This window comes from Rhynchophorus ferrugineus, unplaced genomic scaffold, assembly GCF_030347505.1.
Source record: "Rhynchophorus ferrugineus isolate W39M unplaced genomic scaffold, kcgeb_rfMv2 rfM4, whole genome shotgun sequence".
In the NCBI taxonomy this organism is placed as follows: Eukaryota; Metazoa; Arthropoda; class Insecta; order Coleoptera; family Curculionidae; genus Rhynchophorus; species Rhynchophorus ferrugineus.
The window spans coordinates 43,198,182-43,226,087 of NW_027472583.1; the positions used below are offsets into that span (position 1 = coordinate 43,198,182).

General features: G+C 31.2%; 1 protein-coding gene across 1 annotated transcript in view; it reads right to left on the reverse strand.

The window, feature by feature from the left end:
* Positions 1 to 27,906, reverse strand: part of qsm (Zona pelucida superfamily protein qsm) — a 220,937-nt gene that overhangs the window by 48,610 nt on the left and 144,421 nt on the right. Inside the window, exon 2 of the mRNA XM_076403308.1 lies at positions 19,510 to 19,721. Within this exon, the coding sequence (XP_076259423.1) occupies positions 19,510 to 19,721 (212 nt within the window). The remainder of the gene's footprint in view (positions 1 to 19,509; positions 19,722 to 27,906) is intronic.

The window sequence follows — 27,906 nt, forward strand, 5'->3', positions numbered from 1 at the left end:
TATTTCCAAAGGTCCAAATAATATTTCCTTTTTTATAATTAAGAAAATGTCCTTGCTTATTAAGAGATTGACAAAAATCGTGGAATTATAATCTATTTATTACAAAATCCATTGTATTCACTGGATTTAAGCCTTAGTACCTTTTTTATCTTTAACGTTATACAATAAATAATTTGCTATTAGTAAACAACGACGTCATTTCCAAAACATACGTATAACGTAATTTTGATAATGGAGTTTATTTAACAAGGAACAATGTAAAACCCAATACGAAATAACTACCCCAATCATAACAACAACTAGGTGAACAACAACTGGATGGTAACTAGATCTGGAAAAGCGAGGTTCACGTCATTCCATAGCTCTTTGTTTTGATATAAGATTACTGTGATGGCCCGAAGTTCCATAGAAAGTGATTAAACGAGCTACAAAATCCTTTTAATCTAATTTAAAATCCCGCTCGAATTTATTTTGGTTTAAATGTTGGCGTATTAGAATCTTAAAATTAAATTAATTTATTCATTAAATTTTGGTTATGTTATGGAAGATGAAAGACAAAAATGGTGCCGGTTACTCACTTCTACTGATAAAAAATAAATCCGTTAAATAACCTAAGATTCCTATAACAAATATGCAATATTTCCGAATAACCCTGTATTAGTATCATATTTTCTGATATATTCTGCGATAAATATAGCTGTCTGAAGTTATTGGGAAATACATTAGCTTTTAACAGCATTTATATTACATCAGATCTATAATTATTAATGTTTTTAAACTTTGTTAATAACCACGTTGTGTCAACGACAGGAAATCATTTACCATTTTAAGTAGAATGTGAAATTAAATATATCAGAAAATAGATTTGATTATAGAGAAATACTAATTAATATTGATATGTAAAAAACAGTCATAATTAAACCGTGCTGCTCGTTTATTATTTCATATAATACTTGATTAACACATTGAAACACAACAACATCGTTATGTTAATCAACTGATTTTACAAATGTTTAAAATTTTTATATACTATCACATTGAACGTAATTAGTGGAACTAATAATAGGAATTAATTAACGAGAACCTACATACCTGCATATGGCAAACATATGTTTAATATTAACTTATCAATTAGATCACGTTTCAGATAAATAACCGATTATTCTGGTTTTTATGTTATTTATTCGATTGTATTTTTTGCATAACTAAGGCATGCTAGGTTCGGATCCTAAGTATATAATCTTGAAAAGAAAAAAACATTTTTATGTGTAAAATATACCTTATTTTTCATCGTAACCATCTTTCAGTGCCATATACATATATATACACACGATATTTCAACGTTTTTATATTTTTTGTGTTCTCTTTAAAAAGGCGAATAGTCTAGCCCTTCAAAATATGTTCACATTATCCTTGAAACTATATTTTTTCTTATTAAGAAATAGGTAATCATTTCTGGGTATCAAATTTGGCGAATATGATTGATACAAAAATAAGACAGGTCTCCAACAAAAAAGATGTTGAAGAATATCTGGTTTCCATATATTTAGGTATGCTGAAAACAAAAATAATATAGAAAAATCCAGGACGTCAGGATTTTTCGAAATGCATTTAAGATCCAGTATGATATAGAACAATGACGTCTTTTTATAGATTTATTTAAAAAAAAATCCTTAAAGCAGTTCTGATCTATAATGACGATTTTAATGCTTCCATTCCTACGAGTCATTCCGTATACCTCAAAGAAACCTACAAGGACTTGTAATGTTTGGTAGATGTGTGGCAATGTTAAATTGTTGTGCATGTTGCTCGGAAAAAAAGTAGGCTTTAGCAGATTTTCTTACTTTTTGTATTTATAAGATAGCTGGAGTACCTCACGCGACCAGAAATATTTGGCCTTCGAGCAAGATAAAAGTTCGTGAAAAGAACATCCTCCAAGAAACGTTGGTACCTCCACATAAAGTTTTTCTAATACCGCTGCACATAACGGTGGGATTGATGAATCAATTTGCAAAATTACTTCTCAAAAATGGAGATTCAAACACATAGTTGTTAAATATACATTCGGCAATTCGCTTTAATACATATATATACATATATATATATATATATATATATATATATATATATATATATATATATATATATAAAGAATTATAAAGTTACTTGATGGCTTGCCACATAACTTAATAAATATTCGGTCCAATATTAGATGACCTAACCTTGAAACAATGCGTATCATTCTTACTCCTAGTTTAGGAGCTGTTGGAGTAGCTTTAATGAACTTTATTAAACTTATAAGATTTATAAAAATTGAAATGTAAATAGGACAACTTGAAACTTGCCTAAGACAGCTAATACTAGAAGTATCAGATTTCATTAATTTATTGAGTTATTAAGTGTATACAGAATATCTGTTCGTTGTTTAACTTAAAAAAATTGCAGTTGAAACCAAACGCTTTAGATAACACGTGGTGGTTCGTGATTTACGATGTTTACGATGATGTAGTTATCCAAGATCAAGAACGCCCTGTATTCCAAAAAACTTCGGATAAAATGAATTCAAATACTTAACAAGACATCCAGCTCAAACTGTCAAAGAACTTTCAGACCGTTTGGTAGTTTATACATCAATTGGTTTCACATATTTACATGATACGGAACGATCAACCGAAATTATTCGACCGAAAGTGTAATTTCGAACCATTTCGACATCGCGGATTCATTATTTCTCCAGGCAAAAATTCAAGGGTTAGTCCAGGAGATCAGCAAGGTGTATGTATTATAGGTTGTTAAAATCAAACGAATGTTACAGCAGGAATCCATAGGCGTCAATTAAATTCAAATTTCAGTGCCAAATTTAAGATCGTATTAGGAAGAAGAAGACAAGAAGTAAGAAGAGGGGGCTAAAAAACAGCAATTGCGAGTAACACGATTCAAAGTCATCCTCTTTCATGAGAACGCTCGTTTCCAAGTTTAGAAGTTTTACCATATGAAGTGAACTTAACAGATACATAGTCATTATCTCTTACATATATCTCTCATTATAGCCATATGCTCAGATTAATTCAGCATAGCTTGGTTTCGAAATGTCATAGAAGTTCGAAACGCATAAATTATTGGATATATTCGAAATCAACATTAATGTTCGGACACGGTATTGTTATATTACTAGAAATACAGGTTTGAATTTGCTTACATCGAGCTAAAAATATCATATTGATGCCTAAGGACACTATTTGGAGCTATTCAAGTAGAGTAAAAAGGATCTCTGGTGTTGGAATATGACGATTGATAAAATTAGTCACTCTGATCAGAAATAAGCCGGCTAAATCCGTTCAAAACAGACACAAACAAAAAGTTAGAACAACATTGAAATATATTACTCTTTAAAAGTATGTTGATGAATAAAATATGAGTGAGCTGTTTTCGTTACGAAACGCTATTTTTGCGAGGAATACGTTTTTAAAACTAACGGTGTTATCTCTATTTGGTCTTGACCAGGTACTTATTATACAGCCTTTGTATTTATGATGTTGTCGACCTATCTAGATTTAGGTGTCTATTGTGGGCGTTTTCTCTTATATATTGTCCACGCTAGAATTTTCTAGTTAATTTGTCATGGTTTTTACTTGTGGGAGAACCCATTCGTCCACTACTACTTATTTGTTAGCTTAATTTATTGATTATAGATAAATCTGCTATTCTATTTTAATAATTTGAAGCTCCATGTTAGAGAAGTTTGAAAAATACGTAAATATTTAACTACTTATTATTTTTGCGCCAACGTTTATTAACAAAGTTCAATATGATGCCTGGATATTGTGAGGAGCTATGATAGAAGTGAATATGAAATGAGTCGACATCATGGTTAAATAATATCTTGATTATGGTTTTCCCAAAGAGCACGTTATTGCTCTTTAATAATGAATAATTGCATGTTAATTATGCCTTGCTATAACTGACTTAGGTCTAAATTTAATCCGTCATGCTTTATATATTTAATATGCAACTGAAATACTCTTTTATTAGTTAGTATACTTAACTAGATATATTTAGTGCAGCTAAAATTAGTTTATTAACTATAACAGCTTTATAATCTATAGTAATTTATTCTGTAATTATGTTTAAATTATATTTTCACATGAAGTATTTCAAATTAAGTTTAAAATTATTATAGATAACAACAGCAGATGCAACTGTAATAAATAATAATTTTATTGATCAAATCATTTATATCAAATTTAATAATATATTTTATTTCATAAAAGGAAGTGAAGGGATTTTTTAATTAATCATTAGTATTTGGTAAATTGTTTTAATTTGTATTTCTAACAATTGATCTTGACGAACAATAAGAACTGCAGGGCGATTGCTAAACATATGTAGTAACAATAAAAGTATTTAAAATATTATAGTATGCTATTACAAATTATACAGTTAGAACAGATACTGTAGTCTTTGTATGAGAATCATACTTCAAACTCATATCTTCACGATTGTTATGGTTCTTGCACATAGTATACACATGTATACTTGAACATATTATTTAGTTTACGTTACCTATAGCAAAGGCACGGATAAAAAGGGAGTGCAGCGGTACGACGGGAATAGTACCGATAGAGTCGCGAAGCTCTGACATTGGGTCTACTATTAGATTACGATTGAGCCATGGGGTTTTGATCCATATCAATATTTAATTAAGTCGCTCGAATAACCCACTAATCATGCAGTTAATTCTGTTTACAAATACCACCTATCCACCTTCAATTATCGTATGTACATTTCATGTTTCTTAACCTTGCAAATAACAATATACTATGCAAATACTGAGATTATATTAATTCACTGTCTCTCATGCAGACTCATATATTTTGACCTGTACAATTGATAATGAATAATCATCTATTATAAAATGGCACATTATCGCATAAGATCAGTACAATAAAGTGAGAACTATAAGGTAACGCTTTGACTCCGAAATAACCTGACAGATTTCCTAACAATATAGTAGAGATTTAATCAAATGTTTTCTCTGCTCTTGTATGAATATGATTGAGAAACTTGACGAACGCGATAAAGATTATAGAAAAGCTGTAGAATTATTTGATACATGGAAATTCGGACCGGGTTTTCAGTTCTCAATCCCAACTTCAGCCAAGCTTTAAGGCGTGTTTCTGATCATTACGTCAGTGCTTTTAAGTTGAAATCATTGACTAATAACATTTCAGTAGAGACATTCACGCCCGATCATAATATTGTACATGAACTGAAATAACGAATTGAATTGTTGTTCGAGAAAGATGTCCGAAAAGTTTTAACTAATATGATGTAAATTAAAGATATACTCATCGTCGTCATCATAAATTCACAGCCAGTGCTTGGGGAGAGTGCTGTATTCTTCGATAAATCTTCGTCTGCAAATTTGTCCTTAAATTGTACACTGATTGTCGTATCTTAAACGATTAACTTTTCCTCTAATATTATCTCAGACACAAAGTTGTAGACTTTGCCTTGGGCAATGCATTAGAAAAATATTATCCCAAGAGTTCAAATCTTGGAGACATACAGAAGGATTGGTAAGATAACCATTCGAAATAGGCAAATTTCAGTCTTGATTGTAATATTTCCTCTCTTCCTAACGCCTAACCTTAGGGAAGGCTCCTGTAGCTTAGATGACTCGACTTTTTGTTGAGAATACAGTCAATCATAACAAACTCAAGAGAATTGCCAAAATAAACAGATACGTACTAAGCCACTAATCAAAAAGATTTTCGTTAGTGAGCCAGATCATATGAAGACATAGTTTCAGTTTGAAATATCATATAAAAGTTAGAGCTGTAGATTATCTTCAGACATCACGTATTATACTTTACCTGACTTATCATAAATTAAACTATATTTTTATAAAATAACAGTTTTATATTTAGTGCGATAGAGTTGTTCAGTCTATAATGACAATATTCCAGAAGTCAAATTGCATTCACGATATTGTTAACTTTTATTGTTTGATTTAGCTGGTATATGCTTCTAAAATGGATGAAATGATGAAGCTTGGCTCCATCATTTCACTCCGAAGTCCAATCGACAGTCATCCGAGTGGACTGCATACGATGAACCCGCTCCAAAACCTGGGAAAACGCAAGAGTCGGCTGGCAAGGTCATGGCGTCTGTATTTTGGGATGCGCATGGAATAATTTTCATTGACTACCTTGAAAAAGGAACGACCATCAGCAGCGATTATTACATAATGATTATTGGACCGTTTGAAGGACGAAATCGTCGAAAAATGGCCGCATTTGAAGAAAAAGAAAGTGTTGCTTCACCAAGACAATGCACCGTGTCACAAGTCAGTGAAAACGATGGCAAATATCCATCCGTCCACGATATTCTCCAGATCTGGTCCCCAGCGACTATTTCCTATTCTCAGATCTCAAAAGAATGCTCGTTGGAAAGAAATATTCGTCGAATGAAGAAGTAATCGAAAAAATCGAAACTGAGGCCTATTTTGAAGCAAAAGGCAAATCGTACTACAAAAATGTTATCGAAAAGTTGGAACGTCGCTATAATCATTGAAAAACCTGTAATGAAATGATATACATGAAAGTAATCTGTAACGATCTGTCTGAATAAGTCTCTTTTTCAGATGAAACAATGATTAGAATGCAAATTGGCATCGTTTTCTATGCGCTTAACCCCTTTCGACATCTGGTAAAAATTTTAATAGAGTAGATGTATTTGAACTCTTAGTCCATAAAATGTAAGTCATAAAAGGGCACAAACACAATTAGAATATAATATAATTTAAAGAGGTTTGCTAATGTCTATCATATGAAGACGTAAATTATCGAACTGTCTCTTAAAAAATATCAAAAATGCTTTATAGTATAACAGTTTTTGTTTGGATATTTGATGCTTCATAGCCATCACATTTAATAAAACCGACCCTTATAATAACCAATTATTCTACCAACATCAAAAAATCTTAAAATTTTGTTTCTCTTAAATTTAAATGAATTTTTAATCTTTTAAAATGATGCGATAAAACGATTAATGAATGCATTTATGTTTTGTGTACAATTTATGTCGGTTCTTGGATTGATCAATATGTTCATGATACTATCTGTATTACTTTCTAAAAAAGCATTAAAGTTCATATTACATTTTAAAATTAGATTTGAATTTATGTTCTAAGACAATGGTACGGGATTGTTTATGTTCAGTTGCATATTTCGAGGTCCTCATTTAAATCTAGCTGCTGTAATATATTCGCGCGTGTACCGTTCCGGAGAATAATTAACCATGCAGAATACTTTTCTTGTACGTCAGTTTGGAAGAACGTAGAAAGAACAGGTTCGCGTCGGCGCTGCCCATTTGTGTATTGTTTCGGGCGTTAACAGTTGCGCAGCTACGAATTTCATGAATAGTTTTACTCCATCGCTTCAGCTATCGCAAATAAATTTCGACTAAAACACCTTCTGTCACGATTTCACTTGTTTTGATTTAATTCTGTATATCTTGACTATTTCCTATTTGTATTACATATTTTTTACGCAGGTCATTACTATATACAGTTTATGTTGAATTAGAATGAAGAAAATGTACATTAAGTTATTGGAACTCCATCTATTGAAATATCTATAGTTGCGAAAAATAGACCTATAATTCTAATACTTTATCTTTCCCTAGAACATAACAAAAATATTACTTTCTTCTAGAAATGAGTAAATTATATCATCATATCTTATAGAATGCAAAAGAAATTTGGTTTATGAGATACCTCCAAAATTATATAAGAAAATATATCTCTATCTATATAATGTCCCGAAAAAATAATGGAAAGCGGTTTCCACCATACAAATAGGTCTTTTGCGGGTATTCAGCAACCTGGTGTATTAATTTTAATATTTCCTCATTCGTTCAAAATACAGGGGATGTACAAACTAATATAGATAACTGAAGTATACAAGATATTTGTTTATTAATAAGGTGTTGTCACCATTTGCTTTTAAAATGCATTGCATCTCTTCGCCGACTAGTGTCTGAATAGCTTGTAACAGAATGTTCCTATTCGTCTACCAAAACATCCGTCAATTACTTCAGTGATGTTGGAAATGGGAATCTACTCTTCACTTTCTGCTCTAAAATTCCTCATAAAACATAATTGTGCTAGCAGGGGAAGATGTTTGATACTATTCTGATGATTCTCAAACCAAGACCGTACCTTTTTGTCTACGTATATAGACACATTATCATATTGGAATATGGCAGTGTTTTACAGTAATAGTACATTCTTGAAGATACAGGTCACAATCCTTTTACTAGGTGTCCGGAAAGTCATTACCAGTTTTTTCGAAAGAAAAAACTTAATTTTCAATAAAATAAAAGGCGTATTTATTCAAAGTATTGGACATTTGATTATATACGTCTTGCAAATCTTTCAGGCAATTTATGGAGGCCATCCCAAAGAAACTGTTCTCTCCTTTGAACAAAACCACTCATCGAGCCATTTTCTTTCTTTGAAATTGGTTGTGTGTAAAGTGCGGCTCTACAAGTGTGTGTCCATCTGTTGCAAAAAGTTGGTAATCGGGCGGGCCAAGATCTGGAGAGTGCAGTGGGTACGATAATATGTCCCATCAAAATGCTTTCGACACTTCCTTAACCAAGTTGTTTCATCAAATTTGAACAGTTCGTAATACACTACGCTACTGTGATCTCACCAAACACAGAACACATTGTTTTGGGACCAAAATGACTTGGCTTTAGTGTCAATCGGTCCGCTTCGTTAGATGATAAACATGATTTTTTGCTCTTAGAATTTTCAAAATAAATCCACTTTTTATCACCGGTCACTATTCGATCCAGAAATTACTTCCAAACATACCTTTGAAGCAGCATATCACAGACGATTTTTCGATTTTCCATTTACCTGTCATTCTATTGATGTGCCACCATGTGATCCATTGTATTTTTCCCATTGCTCGTAATAGCGCGCTAATCATGTTTTATTATTGTTGATTATTGCCGTTATTATTGTTGAGTTTGGATTGGGTCTCTATCCAATAAATATTGCAGTTTCGTATCTTCAAACTTTTTCGGTCTACCAGAACGATCTTTGTTCTAGCACATCGAAATAACCACGTTTGTATTTTCGAAACTACGCCTCACTAATTTTTGAGGTTAGAGTATGCTTACCGTAAGTTTATATTAATGATCAACTATATAACTATATACCAAATTTTGCAAAATATAACATGTATAGGATAGAGTATATATAGAGGTTTTACTTAAATAGATAAAACCGAGGAAATGTTTTGAGTGGTCCAACTAATGCTGGCTCTGAGACCACTTTTTTATTGGTTCTTTTGAATTTCCCTACAAAGGAATTTGATTCGCTAATTTCTTTTACCCGATTGTTTGTTTATAATACAATTTTTGTTTGTCTGACATTGAGTACGATCAGCATTTTTATGCTTTAATTATAATCACTATTATTTGATAATAACGTATCTGCGTTCTCAAAAGTGCTGCGTATACAGTGTATGCGCGAAAATAAAAAACCAGACGTCGTTTTCATTCGAAGAAACAATAATTATTTTGAAGGGATTTAATTAAAAAGTAAATACTTGAAACAAATGTATATTGGTTAAGATACTTATAATTAATATTTTGTCTTAAGGCTCTTTAATCGAGATGATCTCTTCAATAAAGATGTTAAAAAATACATTAATATAAAATATTATAATACAATCTGTAAACCAACATGATGAGCTTGATTTTATAGACAAGAGATCTGTCTCATGATTGTTTTTTATATTATTAATAGATCCTTAAGCTGTCTCTTTAACTCCTTAATATTTTGTTTCTTTTCTTTAAAGTCTGCTTTTTGGTATATTTTCTTCATTCTGTCATATATCATACAATTTAACGGTTTTTATTATCCGCTCCACAATTTTCACAGTAACATTGTAAAAATAATTATAACTTGACCCAATACATTTTTGTGTTGAACAACTAAGCAAAATACTAACAGACACAGACTTTCATGTGTGCTGCTCTGCTTTCAGTGTCAAGAAAAAAAAGATAATATATCTTATTATATTATAAAAGATAATATATTTATAATTGTTGATACTTTATAATATTTGTATTTATATATAATTCTGTTTTAATAAATTATTTTGAAAAATTGTATTTGGGTTTTATTTCGAATTTAATTGGCCAGTAGAACGTGACGACAGAGGTTGATCACATGAGGCGTATGAAATCTTCAAGCAATGAAATACTTTCGTAATAAAATATTTTCATTACAGGTCCCTGCAATGGTAATTTAAACTAACCAATGAAATTCAACGAAATGACGGTCTTAGCGCCTTCCGGCTGAGACCGCGCGAAACAATTCTGAAATTATTTGTATTAAGTTAACACTCTTACATAATACTCTACGATGTATAGCTTTGAAGCTTGATGTCAGTAAAATAAATAGCCATGTGTCAAATCATAACACTGCATGCTTAACTTTTTTCGGTACACCTTCGCTGATCATGCTTTCTCTTATTGAATTCAGTAATATTCATCCATCCTGGAACATCCCATTATTTACACGAAAACAGTGTTACCAACATGCATTATTTCAAATTCCCCTGTATTTCAACCTTGATGTAAAACGATTTAAACCTAGTTATTGATAAATTGGTTTGGTTTCATGTCTGTGTGGGTTGGTTGGTACCATGTTAAATCAGTATCGACTTCGAAGTGAAAGTGAATGTCTCATTTATATCAAACCAAAACAGGAATGTTGAAGTATACAAGATATTTGTTTATTAATAAGGTGTTGTCACCATGTGCTTTTAAAATGCATTGCATCTCTTCGCCGACTAGTGTCTGAATAGCTTGTAATGGAATGTTATCCTATTCTTCTACCAAAACATCCGTCAATTACTTCAGTGATATTGGAAATGGGAATCTACTCTTCACTTTCTGCTCTAAAATTCCTTATAAAACATAATTGTGCTAGCAAGGGAAGATGTTTGATACTATTCTGATGATTCCCAAACCAAGACAGTACCTTTTTGTATACATATATAGACACATTATCATATTGGAATATGGCAGTGTTTTACAGTAATAGTACATTCTTGAAGATCGAGGTCACAATCCTTTTTTTTTTATTTTCAATAAAATAAAAAATGTATTTATTCAAAGTATTGGACATTTGATTATATACATCTTGCAAATCTTTCAGGCAATTTATGGAGGCCATCCCAAAGAAACTGTTCTCTCCTTTGAACAAAACCACTCATCGAGCCATTTTCTTTCTTCGAAATTGGCTGTGCGGCTCTACAAGTGTGTGTCCAACTGATGAAAAAAGTTGGCAATCGGGCGGGCCAAGGTCTGGAGAGTGCAGTGGGTACGATAATATGTCCCATCAAAATGCTTCCGACGCTTCCTTAACCAAGTAGTTATTGATAAATTGGTTTGGTTTCATGTCTGTGTCAGTTGGTTGATACCATGTTAAATCAGTATCGACTTCGAAGTGAAAGTGAATGTCTCATTTATATCAAACCAAAACAGGAATGATGTATTATTAGTAGACGAGAATCATGTCAAACTAGCTTTATTGATGTCTAAAGTCTATATTTATATATGCCCAACGAATCATAATTAATACCTAGTCTTTTTCCAATTATATTGTTTTTTTTTGTTCATTACACATTGGACGTTTTATATTGTGATAAAAAGCATTTCAAAGAGTATTTTCAAGATATGACAGAGAAGAAGACTATTGCTGATGATAAGCTTATATTATATTTGTTAATATCTATAATCGTTAATTTTATCATTATAAATATTGAACTAAGAATAAATGAACTAACTTGTTTAGTGATACAGATATAAAAGGAACCTCTGAATAAAAAATTATATGTTCTCTCAGTGTTAATCCGAATAATTTGGTATCAATGTGCGTCAACAGACAATCAGGGATACAATACATAATGAATGGTTTATTCAATTAATAAATTAAAGGCAATTATAAAGTCACTAGTGATGTTTCAAACCTTAAGAGGACATAGATTTTATTGGCTTATAAGCATATAAAACAAATTTAAGATCAATTCTTGTGTTATTTGGTCATACACAATTATATTATAAAGGTACTAATTAGTATGATAAATTCAATTATAATTTGACCGCGTGATTATTACAATGTATTTCTTGTAGTCTGAAGAATGAATTATGAGAGTTTTGATACCAAAAGTATTCCTCGATATCAATTCATTTAATAATATATTACAACGTGTAAACCTGTTCTAAATGATTTTTAAAATAGATGTATTAATGTAGTAACTATTCTTAGAAATTTGACATGATATTATAATAAACGTTCCCTAGAACAAGAAATTCTTTGACAGTTGAATGATTGAGTGAATTTTGTTTGATATCACGTTAGGAATGATCAGGCAGCTTGCATGTGAATCTTTGAACAGTGTTTATGTCTCTGAAACTGTAATAATCAATCAAGTGCAGTTTTGCTTTTATTGATTCCATTCGGTAATTTCGATATGAAAGATGTACACGATCTGGAAAGGAAAATACCGAAAATATAGATAATAATGTGGAAATTGTCGAGTCCGACTGCCATATTGTCCGGCCGGCGTAAATGGCGATCAAAGCAGAATTGACCTTGGAAGATTTCACTGTGCATTTGGTGGAAATTGGAAATGAATCATATACTATGAGCTTCAGGAGCTTGTTGGGTTGATGGTCCATCATCGAGTAATTACCATCCGCTCCTCTCATAACAGCTTATAAACATCATTAATGCGATTGCATAATGTCTACATTGGTCTATACCGGATTTTTGCCATTCATCCAATTACAAGACTGGTGAGAATATGACATACCCTCACATATAAATGTTTTAGTGTGATATTGTTGATTCATTAGCAGTTAATGTTGCTACACCATCTGCTAGAGTTAATGGAGATCTATTCTTAATATCTTTAACGTGTTTTTGCTAATTGTGATCACTTTTAGCTAATTTTGTAAGGGTTGTTTGTATGAAATATATCATACTCCCGGAGTTTGTTCGGGTAGTTTTTATGCTTCCATATTATAGTCCGGATGCACCAAGTAATTACCACCTATTCCTATCCATGGCGAAGTATTTTTAAATGCAGGTACATAGTACACATATTACAACTAGTTAATAACTGCAACTATCTACTAATTTTTCTCATATCGCTTTTAAAGTGCAGATCGAAGATTGTAGACTTAATTAGCACTGATCTACTCCACATTGTTTTAAAACACGACGTGTTCACATGTAACTACATATTAATTCCAAGTTTTTTTTTCTCTTTAATCTTCGGGAAATGTCACTGTTCAATATCCAATTCAGAATCCAGTCCATCACGCAATCTCTCTTGATGTTTTTTGGCAAATCGATTAATTTCTTCGCTGACTGTTGGCTTTCTTATATATTTACGGATATCCTCATATTTAATGTACCACGAGACATTAATTATGTTGCGAATAACTATATTTTGGTATGTTTGAATCATGTTAAGATTAAATTCCTTAGTGTAATCCCATAAATGCACACCGTAGGTCCACACTGGCTTCAAGATTTGTATAGAAACTGTCCATTGTGGAATGTCAATTCGGATTGTCGTCCAAGCAACCACCATATCTTTTGAGCCTCATACAAAGTTCTGTCATTCCTTTTTTACATGTTATTTCCACATATATATATATATATATATATATATATATATATATATATATATATATATTATATATAATATATAAGGTTGAAACCTAAATGTGAAGGAGTAACAATAGTTATATATTTGCTGATGCTAGGGCACGGCTACAAGTAATAACATTATAATATATAATATGGTAATAATATATATAAATATATGTATATATATATATATATATATATATATATATATATATATATATATATATATATATATATATATATATACCATTACCGTATTGTTGCGACTTTATTATTAATAGTTAGGACAGTGTAAAATTCCAGTTACGGCAATTGTAGAATTCTTTCGGTTCTATTATTAGAGGGTCTAATTTATTAGATAACTTTTAACTGAAGTTTGTTGTTCAACAAGGATGATCCCATCGGCTCGTTGTCGAATGTTTCGGATAAAGAGGGTTCAGGTGCCGAGGCTAGATGAAAAGTGTCGGATGTTAGACCTGGTGACCATAAATATCAAGAAGACCCGAAATCGTGGAATTTTTGGAAATTCCTTAAGAGTCCGAAACGCACATGTTTTTTCAGCGTGAGAAGTTCCTAGTTCGAAGAGTGTATCCCACCCCGATATTCTCAGTACAGAAAAGGGTTTCTTGGACCAGCCTTGTCCGCCACCACCAAGAATCCGAGGGAGGAGCTTCAGCTATAGAACACTGTGCATCCACAATGAGAGTTTTTTTGCATGAACACCGAGGGAAAGAGTTGAAAATGAAAAGAATAAAGTATTGCTGAGAGAGTGCTATTGAGAATAGAGAAGAAGAAAGTATTGAATTATTTGAAGAAGATATTGAATTGATTGAAGAAGATATTGAGTTGAATTGGTTGAAGAAAGTATTGAATTGGATTGATTGGAGAAAGTATTGAGTTGATTTGAGTGAAGAAAGAATTGACATGAGAATTTATTGAAGAAAACATTGAAAGCATTACTGTATTAATTGACGTATTAACGAAGCATTATTGAAAGCATAGAATTCCTATCTACATTAGCCAATTCAACTCAATTCAAGCTTTTTTCTCAATCACATCCACAATACGATGTACCTAAGTATCGATTTGCAATATTTCTTTCTAAATCCAAGTTGATAAGCAGGAATTAGTTACTTTCAATATTAAAAAGAAATCTTTCAAATTATTTCTTTCATAACTAGTTAATTTTAATTTTAATAATAACTTCTTGAATAATTTAGATGTGATTGGTAGCAATGATATCGATCGGTATGATGTTTTCTTGTTGGACGAATTGATTTGATGCTGAAAAGTTCAACTCAAGGGAGTATTTTGTAAATTTGTTGTTCCAGGTTTTTGACGTGAGGAAGAAGGACTTCTATAAGAGAGTCCAATCAAGTCAATATTAAATTAAGAATAAAGCTAATGCTTTATTTAGACTTCAATTTTGCGGTGGATTTATTTTCATTATACCTATTTTTAATTCTATTTTGCCATTTAATACATAGAAACTAAGATTGTGTGTATTTCACATGTCTTTATATATTAATTATGTCAATTATGTTATAGCATCAAAGCACAGTTTTTCTATCTTTAAATGTACGATAATCTTTCATCCTGTTTTCTATTCCTATGTTCGTTCCTATGACCTAGAATGCGGTATTAAATTTAACGATATTACATCGTTTCTTACCAGCGTTTCGGTCTATACATTATCAACCTGTTACATCAAACCGCGTTGGCCCAGTTGTTTGAAAAATTTACGGGGGGGTCCGTTAATGGCCTCCCCGATGGCCCAAAACGCAACGGCTTTGCGACGTCACTCTGACGAGGGTCCTCCACAATGCGACAAGAAAAATTTTCGTTCCGTGAATCCAGCTGCGTATCTGCACCGCCCCCACGGGGAACTTTTTCCGCCTCGGATCGGCCTCAAACCTTCCATATTTGCCCGGATTTCGGTTCAAGGACCTGCCAACGTCTTGTTTTTGTCCATATTCGGGGACATTGCGTATCCATTACCGCTCTAAATCGTTCTAAGCCACCCGAGGAACTCTCCGTTTATTCTTTTATGGTAAGCGACAATGAGAAACAACCCTTACACCGTTTTTAATATATAAGTAAATCGGATATCGGCGCGATATTTGGGTTACTGTGTACAATATCGAGGGATTTAAGCCTTTTGGTAATTATATACTGTCAGATATATTAAATATAAATGTTCTTCGTTGTTGTTATGACACATTTAATTACTCTACGTTCGATCTGATCATTCATAGAATGAACATTCATTCATTTTTCTTACAGTGAATGGCAATTTAACATTGGCAGTAACTTACATTACAAACCCAGTTGATATTACTTATACGGCAATTTAATTATGAAATATTCCTTATTAGATTTTACTATTACTATTTTCGGATTTAGCACATGAATATAATTACAGGCAGCACTATATAGCATAGAATGACCCACATTTTCTTCCAATGACGGTTAAAAAATTTAGAATATTTAGATTTTGTGCTGAAATAATAATTCTATAGCAATAATCATTAAATGGTTGTGTTATTCTTGATGGTTTGACTTACATTGGTTTTAAAATATAGAAGAACAAGGAAAAGTGTAGTATGTAGGGCTACATTTTTAAACGTTATAAAATTTATAATGTTTAAAAATGTAACCCTACATACTGCGTTATAAAATAGCATAAATTTTACTTATAGTGGTAACATGCGAAAATTTCACCCTAAATAGCTGCATATTTCAAATCAATAGGAAGCAGACAAGAAAGTTATTCTTTTTATTCAGATGAAAATCTATAAAAGGTATGAAAGAAATAATATAAAATTAAAGGTAATACTAAAGGTAATTATTACTATTATACGCATTTTGTTACAATTAACCATCCATTCGTTTGAGGCTAGTATATGAATATGAACGAACAATGAACAACACGTGAACAACACTAATAGAGTTTGTTCATCAAGAATAGTAACAAAAATTGCAGTAGGGATCATAGTTGAATTTCAATATTATTTTTGTTTTATGTATCATATAATGGTGCTGGTGCCTGTTTTGTTTTAACTATGTTGGCTGGATTTCATCTAAAATTAAATAATTAATTAAAGATTAATTAATAATGTAATTATTATTATTAAATGTATGAGGAAACAAAATCGAATTAGTTCATGTTCCCTTGAAAATAAATGGAGTCAAATGTATGCATGCGCCCAATTTAAAATATTTTTTTTTAAATAATATATCCTTATTTGAAGAATCTCTTGATAGGATAGTGAAACTAAATGTTTACATTTTTAGAGTTTAAATATCCAGAAAATTAAATATAATAATATAAATATTCCGAGTCTGTTGTGACTTTTGGAATATTTAGATCAATTACATTGAGCGGCAAAACATATATTTTTTGTCGTGATTCGTAACTTTTCGTAAAATTTAGTTAACTTTGATATATTAAATATTTTCATTCACAACAATATTCTCTAAATATGAGGTTCTTCGATAATTGAAGATTTAGTTTTGTTACTGAATGAACTATGTTAAGACATACAATTTTACCTCTTGTTTTACTAGGTGCTTGTATATATTTTGAATAGATATATCTATTGGTGAAATTGCGAAATATCAATGTAAATATCTATTAAAAAAGCTATCCTAATATATTAAATTCGTTACTTTTGGCATTTCTCATGTCCATATGATCTGTTGCTGAAAATGCGAAGTATCAGTGTGAACAAATATTATACAACCTAACTTGTTATTATAACTAGCTATTAAATTCGATGGCTTTGACATTTTCTTACATTAAATAATAATGTTTTGTTCCAAATAACAACCTGAAGAAACAAGGAAGTTCCAAGCCAATAAACTGCAAGTCTTATTGGAAGAAACTCTTGGAAAATTTACTGGCAGTTTATCAGTTAATGAATTCACTGTTTTCAGATGCTTACATGTGATGGGAGAGAACAATAGGAGGAAAAATTGACACCACACGAACTGACTGAAAACGCCATTTATAGCTGTTTTTTCATCGTTTCTTGTTAAGCAAAAATAAAAAAATCTTCTGTAGTGTTTTATGACTGTTATTAAATAATGTATTTATTATTATAATTCTAAGTGCAAAAAGTCAAGAGTCAGTTCAGAAGCACATCCACGATATGAAATATTTACGGTTTCAGCAATAGTAGATAAGAGACGCAAAGCCATTATACTGCACGAAAACGCTCATATTAGAAGAGCTGTGAAGGATATGAAGCTGCACTTCATATGGGAAGTTGTGCCCCATTCAAAGTACCCACAAACATATCGCCTTCTGATTACCAGTCATTCAGATCAATGTGGCAAATTTTGACTGGCACATGATTTCAAAACACTAAGCATATACTGAAATAAGGCGATGATTCGGTTGCTTCTAAATCAATTTAATACCATCGATACAACATTGTCATATTACCAGATAAATGAAAAATGATGTAGAGAATGATGAAAAATCTTAAATATTTAAAGTGAATAAATGGCACATAATTTCACTTAATATAACAATATCTAAATGTTGTCAAGTGAAAATGACAATGATATTACTAACTACTGCGATCTTTTTGTCCCTATTTATTGACTTAGACAAGCAGGGCATTGTGATGTTGTGTCAACACAACAACTTGGTAATCAAAGTTGCAGTTAAGTAAAAGTTACAAAGACGGTGAAATCAAAGTATAAATTTTAAATAATAAATAATAAATAATAAATAAAATGAGAGAAATGAAACATATTTAACTGAATTAACATAATTCATAATTAACATATGTCAATATTATTTAAGCATTGTATAGATATTAGTAACTGATTTTTGCAGTATCAAAATGATTGATGGTGCCAATAACCTTCGGAATTATTGTGAGATATTACTAACGATTATGAGAGATATGAAGAAATATTTCATAACACTCAGTTATATGATACTTATAAGTTACTTGAAAACTTTAAATAATCATTTAATTTTTACTTCACAGTACTTACTATTATACAAGGTTAATAGTTACAGAGGGAATAAAAACATTAGTAAACTTCGCTCATAACAGCTAAGGATTTATCGCAAAAGGATTTATTAAAATTTCTTCTTTATGGCCAAAGATGGAATAATGGGCTGTATATTTATCTCGCAATTGAAGTGAGGATCAACTGAGTAAAGTTGAGTGAAACTTTAAAAGGGTCTCGATACTTTTCATAAAGTCTAGCAATGTGCCTAATAAATAATAATAACAATCTGTAGCGACCTTGAGGCATGTCGAATTTTACATCTTGGTATAACGGTCTACAAAATACCCAGAAATGTAAACCCAAATGCTGAACAGGGGCGAGGTGCCAGCAGCGCCAACTAGAACCCGAAAACGAATAGCTGGCGGCAACCCTGAGACGTTTATCTGGGATGTGATTGAAGGGTATTGCGATTCATTCAGTACTCGACTAGCGTTTGATTTAGACATGCCACCATCGACTGCACCATCCGCTGCCATCCGTTTTATCATTTGTATTTTTCACATTTTTTTACATAGTCAATAAATAACGGTCACATAATGCAAACACCACTGTTTCATTTCGTTTTATTTCCATTCGCCGAGCCACATCACCTACCCCAAAAATCTAAGCTAAATATCATTTAAATATTGTCATATTATTAGGGAGAGCCATCATTCAGTAAAACGAACAATAGTAACGACTATAATCTTTAATAAAAAAATCATTCAAAAAATTAAAGGTATCCTTACCGTTTGTTTATTGACTACTCTAGTCACCGCGCATCTATAAACATCGTTGAGGTCCAATTCGAATACTGCCATCTTGCCTGTCACGTCGGTATGAGGCCTACAAGCGGGATCGGGATAATCACGAAGGCCTTGAATGTAGATACTGATGGTGGTAGGAGTAAGAGGTAGTTCCACCCGCATTTGCTCGGGTGAGCATTGAACTTCTGGAGAAGCTGAAACGAACAATTATATATTAATAATTAAGATAGTATATAGTTCAAATGAAAAATTACTAATAAATTGTCATTATAAAATATTTTTTCTGTTTTTCTTTTCCTGTTTACCTAGTTTAACATCTAGGAATCTATATAATATATATGTATTATAATATCGAATATTAGATTATTATTAATCCATATAAATTTTAAAAATATATATTTTGAGAGCGGGGAAATAAAATTTTCCAAGTACGCCATTTTCCATATTCGAAAAGGCACATGTTGCAATTCTAAGTATTACAAAAAATGTGTTATGGGTTATACAACTAAAGTATAACATGTGTATTGAAGTTAATTAAGATACACCTTATTGTTTGCTTTCTTCCTGATGCCTACAGGAATAAATCAGACAGATTCCCGATTCATTCAAATTTATAAAAAGCTTTATAATACTTTTGGATAGTTGCGGAAGAAATTCGAATCTCTAGAATATATATAATAACCATTCTATATATTTTTGAACAGTAACTTATAAAATGAATGTCCTAAATAAAATCTCACTGTTCCGGAAATAAATAAAGGGAAAGGAAAATAATTACCATTGCAGTGGACAACAGATATCCTAAAAGGCTCTACAGAAAAACTTACTGTGAACATAACAATAATAAAATAGCATTGATGCAAGATGCTACTCAGTATTTAACGTCATAAGTAACCGTATAGGATTTGATTCAATAATTTGTGTATCTTCAGTTCTTATTTCAGTCTGGGAAATTTAAGGAATAAAGACCAGAGAAAAAAGAAAATTTTAATTAAAACAGCTAACAATACATCAAAGGTATATAAAAAAACAGCAATCTCAAATTATGCTACCTATGTCACCTCAATAAGCAAAGAACAAAGAAAAAGTTGAAAAAGTGGAAAAATTGAATAGTATAGCTATTGGCAATATACAAAACTATGTATGTATTCTAAGTTGACCAAGTATAAACACATGTGTTTGTTGTTAAGTACTAGTTTCTATAGTCATAATGAAACAATAAATTGGGTTATAATCTATTAATATATAAATGAGTCTAAGGTACATATAGAATGAAACAAATAATTTATCATCTACAATTTTATCATAACACTTAACATATTATACATTCAAACACTATTTTTCCTTATGAGCTATAGCAACAATGGTATGTTGTTGTGTACATCTAGTTTACATTATAATATTTACCCAATTTTTTAACTATCCGCTAGAACAATGTAATACAATAACCTCTCGTCTTTCGTGCTTTCTCTGCGGTTTCATACTAATTCTCAAGCTTTCTATCTTCTTGCACATATTATAAACCTATTAAGGTCTTGAATAAATATATTTTGTTTATTTAAAAAAAAGTCGTATAAAACATTTCTATTGAAAGTGCTGCCTATCGGTAACTGTTATTGTTTCCAATATATAAATTTATATTGAAGAAATGTCATAACACGAACAATTACATTGGTCTCTAAGAAACATTTCTATGAGTTGTTTAGGTTTTGTGACGTAATCTTTATGTTTTTGGGTGCGTTGTTTTTTCTGTAGCTTTGACGGATGTCGTCATTTCGCGATTATACAACAGTACGGTGTTGATATAAAGGATACGGGGACAGACAAAGTGTATATATAAAATAATAAATTAATGAACAAAAAAAATAATAACACAAACGGGGGGGGGGATCTAAAAGTAAAAATAGTGTATATACAATTAAAAAGGACACAAAAACAAGACTATAAAAACAATCATAATGAAGTAGAGGTTCTATCCAGACAGCACACATCAGCACCCATATCCATATCCAATACCACATAGTGGTAATGGCTATTTGGTCAGTAACATTTAACATATCATAAGTTAGATTCTACGGAAAAAATCTGAGTCTGTCTGTATTTTCTCCTGTTAAGGAATTTCTTAAATGTTAATATACTTGATGCTATAAATTATTCATATTTCATTTTATTACATTTAATAAACTTACTGGAACAAGGAAACATGATTCTCAGGAGCTAAACTTTGATTAATAATAACTTTTCTGTAACTGGTAATGTAAATCTAAGAAATATATTATATAAATCTATTTGATTAGTCATTTATCTAAACACTAACCTTGAAAACAACACTATGGATATTTCAACACTAAAGATATTCATATTTTAACTTTTTTCCCCAATATCATAATCAGTTAAAGCTGATGAATTACTAGATATAGAATCCTTGCATGATTCTGCACCAATTGTTTTCTTCTGCTGCTTGAATAAAATTTTCTTTAACCCATTTTGTACCTGTCTTCAGTTTATATGATTTATACTCCTACATCTTTTTAACCATCTATAAGGATCTCCAATTCTCCAATTCCATAGAAAAATTCCACTATAATGTAGTTTTTTGCTGTACAACTGTCTGATTAATAGCATTTTTTCACACCTAATTTAAGTATTAATATTTACATCTTCAGCTTCATATCCCCTATTTTCCCATGATTTTTTGTGTATTTCAATTGCTTCACGATTGGGAAACAGAGATAAAACAGCATCAATGGTATATTATTAAAATTTGGTTTAAAATCGAATATTATTAAAACAAAAATTAATTCAATTCCAATCCATCAAGAAAAGGTGAATAAAATCGAGGGATTTTTTTATTCCTTTTATTAAAACGTGTTTTGACCCTTTTAAATTATTTTTTTTTAATTTAAAATGATAAGTAAAAAAATTAAGACTTGTTGCCTTGAAATCAAACGGCAAATATGGTTTTTAATGATTATATATGATTCATCTTAACGAAAACAACATTTGAGTCATTCAACGATGAAGCAGGTGTATAAAGAAAGGTCAAATGCGACGATTTAGGATGCAGTTGGTTTAGTTTCGATTTTTTCGTTTATTATTATACTCTCAATGTTAGTGAATCGAGTGAAAGTAAAGCTATAGAATGTCGGATGCGAATGTTCAAAAATCACAAGGTTGCCGTGACGATTGTAGACAATGAAGCCGACCTACTTAAACTAAGAACGAACGCAAGATTTATAGGCAGATATCGTTCTTTGTACGCTAAACGCTAAAGTTAAATTTTTACCAAAATTATCAGTTGCTTTTAGTTATATAAATATTTTAAATATTAAATATTAAATATTTTGGCCAAAATTTGTGCCTTCGTCAGTACGTTAGTATTACATGAACTGTGAATGTTATAAAGGTTGCAATAAAGGTTGTTGGTTTGTGCTCCATGGTATAACAGAGATTTACAAATAGCAGAACTCGCTAAGGTTTGTTATTATATTTTAGGTAGGTTGAATGTAGGAGGCTATGAAATTATTAGTAAAGTTGTTCCTAAAGATATCGGTAGCAACAATTTAAGCTCTAGAAGTTTATTTTTGTAGATGGCCATTTCTAATATATTATACAGATATAAATCCTGAAAACTTGTATCATTATTTATATTTTGAGCCATTGTATTCAACTCAATCATTCTATTCAAACTCTATTAACAACAATCTAATTTTAATTTATTATTTCAAAATGTCACTTAATTGGTATTTCTATACATTTACACTACCGTAATGTATGAATATTAAAACTCTAAATGGGAAAAAATCAGAGAAGATCGATATCATTCAGAAAATATTATTTAACTAACTTAATGATGAACTCAAAATATAACATTTCAGCAGGTTTTTTCTGTTATAAAATATTTTAAAACATCCGTTTGTTATTCTTTTTTACATGTTACTCTAAAAATATATTTTTGTAAAGGACGAAAGAACTTCTCTAACCGTTGTGCGAGACTCAAACCACGATACCCCCCAAGAAAACCCATTTGCTAAAACTGCACAGGCCCAGGAACCGCACATCTATTTCAGATATATGCCAAATGAAGCATGTTTGATTAGAGCCTGCGTCAAGTAGAAGTCTAAATACATCTTTTGTCCTATTCAATATTTCACGTTCATGAAGAACATTTTAGTCCACCCCGTGTATTAGTCCCATCCTTGTTGGCACTTGCTCATTAGCTTTCGACCAGCCCTGACACTCTAACAATATCAGTTATACCGTTGTATTATATAATAATCTTTTGCAATTGTAAATAGTGATAATAATATGATAATAATCAATATTTCTAGTTTTAGATCATAATTTTTAAATGAAAATGGGGTTTGTCACTGACATGACTATGGTTGCTATGTACGACTTCGGTCTTTACAGAATCATACATCTACATATTTAGATCTGGAAAAACAAAAGACTGAATAAATTGAATTCAAGATAAGTTTAGGCCAAAAAAAATAGCAAGAATAAAACTAGATGAAGTCTTTTTAAATCCAAAATCTATATAGCCCTTGACATTTCCTTTCTAACAAGACACTACTATATTTACAAAACTTACGAAGAATAGTGTTTCTTATCCAATGAAATAGGAATAGAATTGTTAGCCCTGCGAATCTTCATTATTTTGCGAAGAGACTGGAGCTATTGGCCATCAGTATAATCCAATTTCAACATAATTGGGATATTGAAACACCTGGTGTTATTAAATGTATTCAAGCTTTAAACACATTATCTAATTTAATTGCTGTGTCAGCTTATTAGAAAGAATACAATACATTTTCGCCACAAGACATGTTCACTTAAAAACCCTTTGCTGATATATCTCAATTAATCAATAATGTTAAATTACCACTATCGATTTTCTTTCAACAAAAGTAGTTTCCGTTCCATACCATCAAACATTAATATGCCCCAGTATTATTTTAAGCTAAAAACAAAATAAAATAAGAACTTCTCAAATCCAACATATATTTTAGAGCTTGAAACTACTACAAAAATATAAATATAATAAATATTATATATTAATAATTTACTGCCAGTTTCTGCTTATATTACTCAAGCATAATTTTAAATTATTATTTACTTTATTTTCCTGCATAAAAACTAATATTAATAATTTATTGGCTATTATTACAAGAAATACTGTAATAATTTCTATCACTATAATATATGATGTAAATTGTAAAACCACAAAATTCTTCATCGTTAATGGCCTAAATGGTATTTTATGAATGTTAAATATTAATTATTTTTACATTTAATTCCTATGTTATTTGATGTTAGTAGAAATACGGTGATATTTAAAAAAATATTGCAATGAATTAATATTTATTTAATAAACATACTTAAAAATAAATAAAATAACTAGGGTTGCAACACATCTCTACACAATCTACGACAATAGATGAAATTTCACCAAAGAAAATCGTCATGGTTTTAATTCATAGACCGCTACATGCCTCACTAACCTATAAAGGCAGTCAATTCATTAATGAGCAATTTGAATAACGAAAAGAGATCTATATCCATAACTAATAAAACTAATTAATTATATTGTTCTGTTTACATTGTGCATTATGGCTAGAGTTTAGAAATTACTAACTATAATTTTTGCAACTAGTTAACTTGATAAAATTATATAAATTAATTATTATTAGATTATTAATTTATTTATGCATATGATTTACAGTAAATTTGTATACATAAAAATGATATGAGTAGTCACAAGAAATCACAAGTGTGCAAACTGATTATCAACGAGTAAACAAAGCCACAAACACGTCCAAACACTTTATTACCACTGCTGTATTTAACATTCCTTTTATTTTCCACTACACTACAAAAAATACCTAATGCAATGCATAATAAGGTTTATTAAAAATGAACGAGTTTGATGGGTCTGTGCCAGCATACTTCTATAAACAATAAAATTAATTAACATCAAAGGCGTAATTTTGATGATTCGTATGTAACAGGTCAATTGAAAAGTCCCCGGTCTAGCATAGTAAAACACACTTTTTTGGCAATTTTTTTTTATTCAACATAATTCCCTTCGAGGGTTATACACTGATTATAGCGACCCTCCAACTTTCCGATATAATTTTTGTAGTACGATCCCTTGCTTCAAAATAGGCCTCAGTTTCGCCGATCACCTCTTCATTCGACGAAAATTTCTCCCCAGCGAGCATTCTTTTGAGATCTGAGAATTGGAAATAGTCCAGGAAATACGGTGGATGGATGGATTCTTGACATCGTTTTCACTGACTTGTGACACGGTGCATTGTCTTGGTGAAGCAGCACTTTCTTTTTCTTCAAATGCCGCCGTTTTTCGTCGATTTCGTCCTTCAAACGGTCCAGTAACGCTATGCAATAGTCGCTGTTGCTGGTCCTTCCTTTTGCAAGGTAGCTAATGAAAATTATTCCATGCGCATCCCAAAATACAGATGCCACAACCTTGCCAGCCGACTGTTGCGTTTTCTCACGCATTGGAGCGGGTTCATTGTGTGCAGTCCACTCGGATGACAGTCAATTGGACTTTGTAGTGAAATGGTGGAGCCATATTTCATTCATTGCTACATATCGACGTAAAAACTCGTGTTTATTACGCTTAATCATCTTCAAACACTGCTCTGAATCATCAACTCGTCGTTGTTTTTGGTCAAAAGTGAGCTCGTGCGGCACCCACTTTACACCTAGCTTTCTCATACAAAAATATTCGTGAATAATATGATGTACACGTTCAGTTGATATTTTTAGAGTGTCTGCTACTTCATTCAATTTGTGGATGTTTTAATGTTTTCGTCAGTAACAATCTCTTTTGGGCGTCCACTGCGTTCACCGTCTTCATTGCTCATTTCACCACGTCTAAACTTAGCATACCAATCATTGATGGTTGGTTTTCCTGGGGTTCGAAAACTCGGCATCAAGCCAAATTTTGGCTTCAACTGTATTTTTTTCCTTCAAAATCAATATTTTCTCTACACGCGAAATTCTTTTTTATCCATTTTTTTCACAATAACAAAAGCTGCTTCACTCAAAATGCTATAATTCGCAAAGTAATGATCCGACAGCTACTGAAATTTATACACGCATCTTTTGAAGGTTAGCGCTAAGCAAAAAAAAATTGATTTAATACTATCTATGTATCGGGCCGCTGACTCTTCAATTGCCCTGTTATATATACTTAATAACACAATCGAAAGCTATTATTTTATCTAGGAAAATATTAATACCATCAACTTTTACAGTTATATCAGATTATTTAACAGTTGTTGTCATTGATATTTCGCATTGACCAATTATGAGGTGTTGCTGATTAAAAACACACAGAAAAGCAGAAATAGAGGTATTGGGCCGCAATAAATCCAAAAAGCATATATTATATATAGTTACGTAGTCTAAATAATTAGTTACATATTTGTAGTTTCACAGAGAGTGTAAATAAGTACAGAGTATTCACAAAGAAACTTATAAAACAAAATATGAAATTGCCTCAAATTTCATATATCAATCTACCACGATTAAAACTACAAAAACAAATACTTTTGAGATATAATTTTTCAGGCATGTACTTATCCGACAGTTCACTTACATAGACCTTGGCGACGCGACCTTCTCATGATGTTAACAATTAATTGCGTGAAATAAATTAGCTAACTCAAAACAAAACGTGAAAAACGTTTAAACGTTCAAGACTGATGGGTGTTCGCATGTCGAAAATTCCAAGAATAGTCAATTAAGTCGAAAGGTACATAAAAAAAAGTGAACTGGAAAAAGCGTCACCATCTAAAATAAGAAGCAATGAGAATGCGCCTTGTTATACATTCTAATCGGTTTTCTCCCATCTCAGAATACAGAAGAGTCGCTGAACCGCAAAAAAATATTCCTTGCCCCCCTCTTTTTTAAGCAAAGAAATCCCCCTGGGTCTATTCCAATGTTATTTACATTCATTAGAATTTTTTCCATTTTAGAATGGATAAAAAGGTGGCAGGAAAACAAAGGACGAACGGTTTGATGGCTTCGTAATTAAACCCTTCAATTTCTTTTTTGTTGTCTGGTAAAATGTGAGTTTATGGGTTGAAATCGCCCTCTTTCGTTTTATTTTTTTTAGTTCTTTTATGTGGTTTTTCTCCCTGTTAGTATTCATGGTCTTTAATTTAGATTTCGATCCGGAATTTATTGATTACGATGCGAAATAAAACTTCTAAATGATCGTTAGAAAGGCTGACTTTTTATAGCAATTTTAACTTTACATCTATCATATTGCTAAGTCCAGTGGATTAGTTCAAATTGCAGTGCAATTATTATACACGTTAGTCTATACCCTGTATATACGTAAAAACG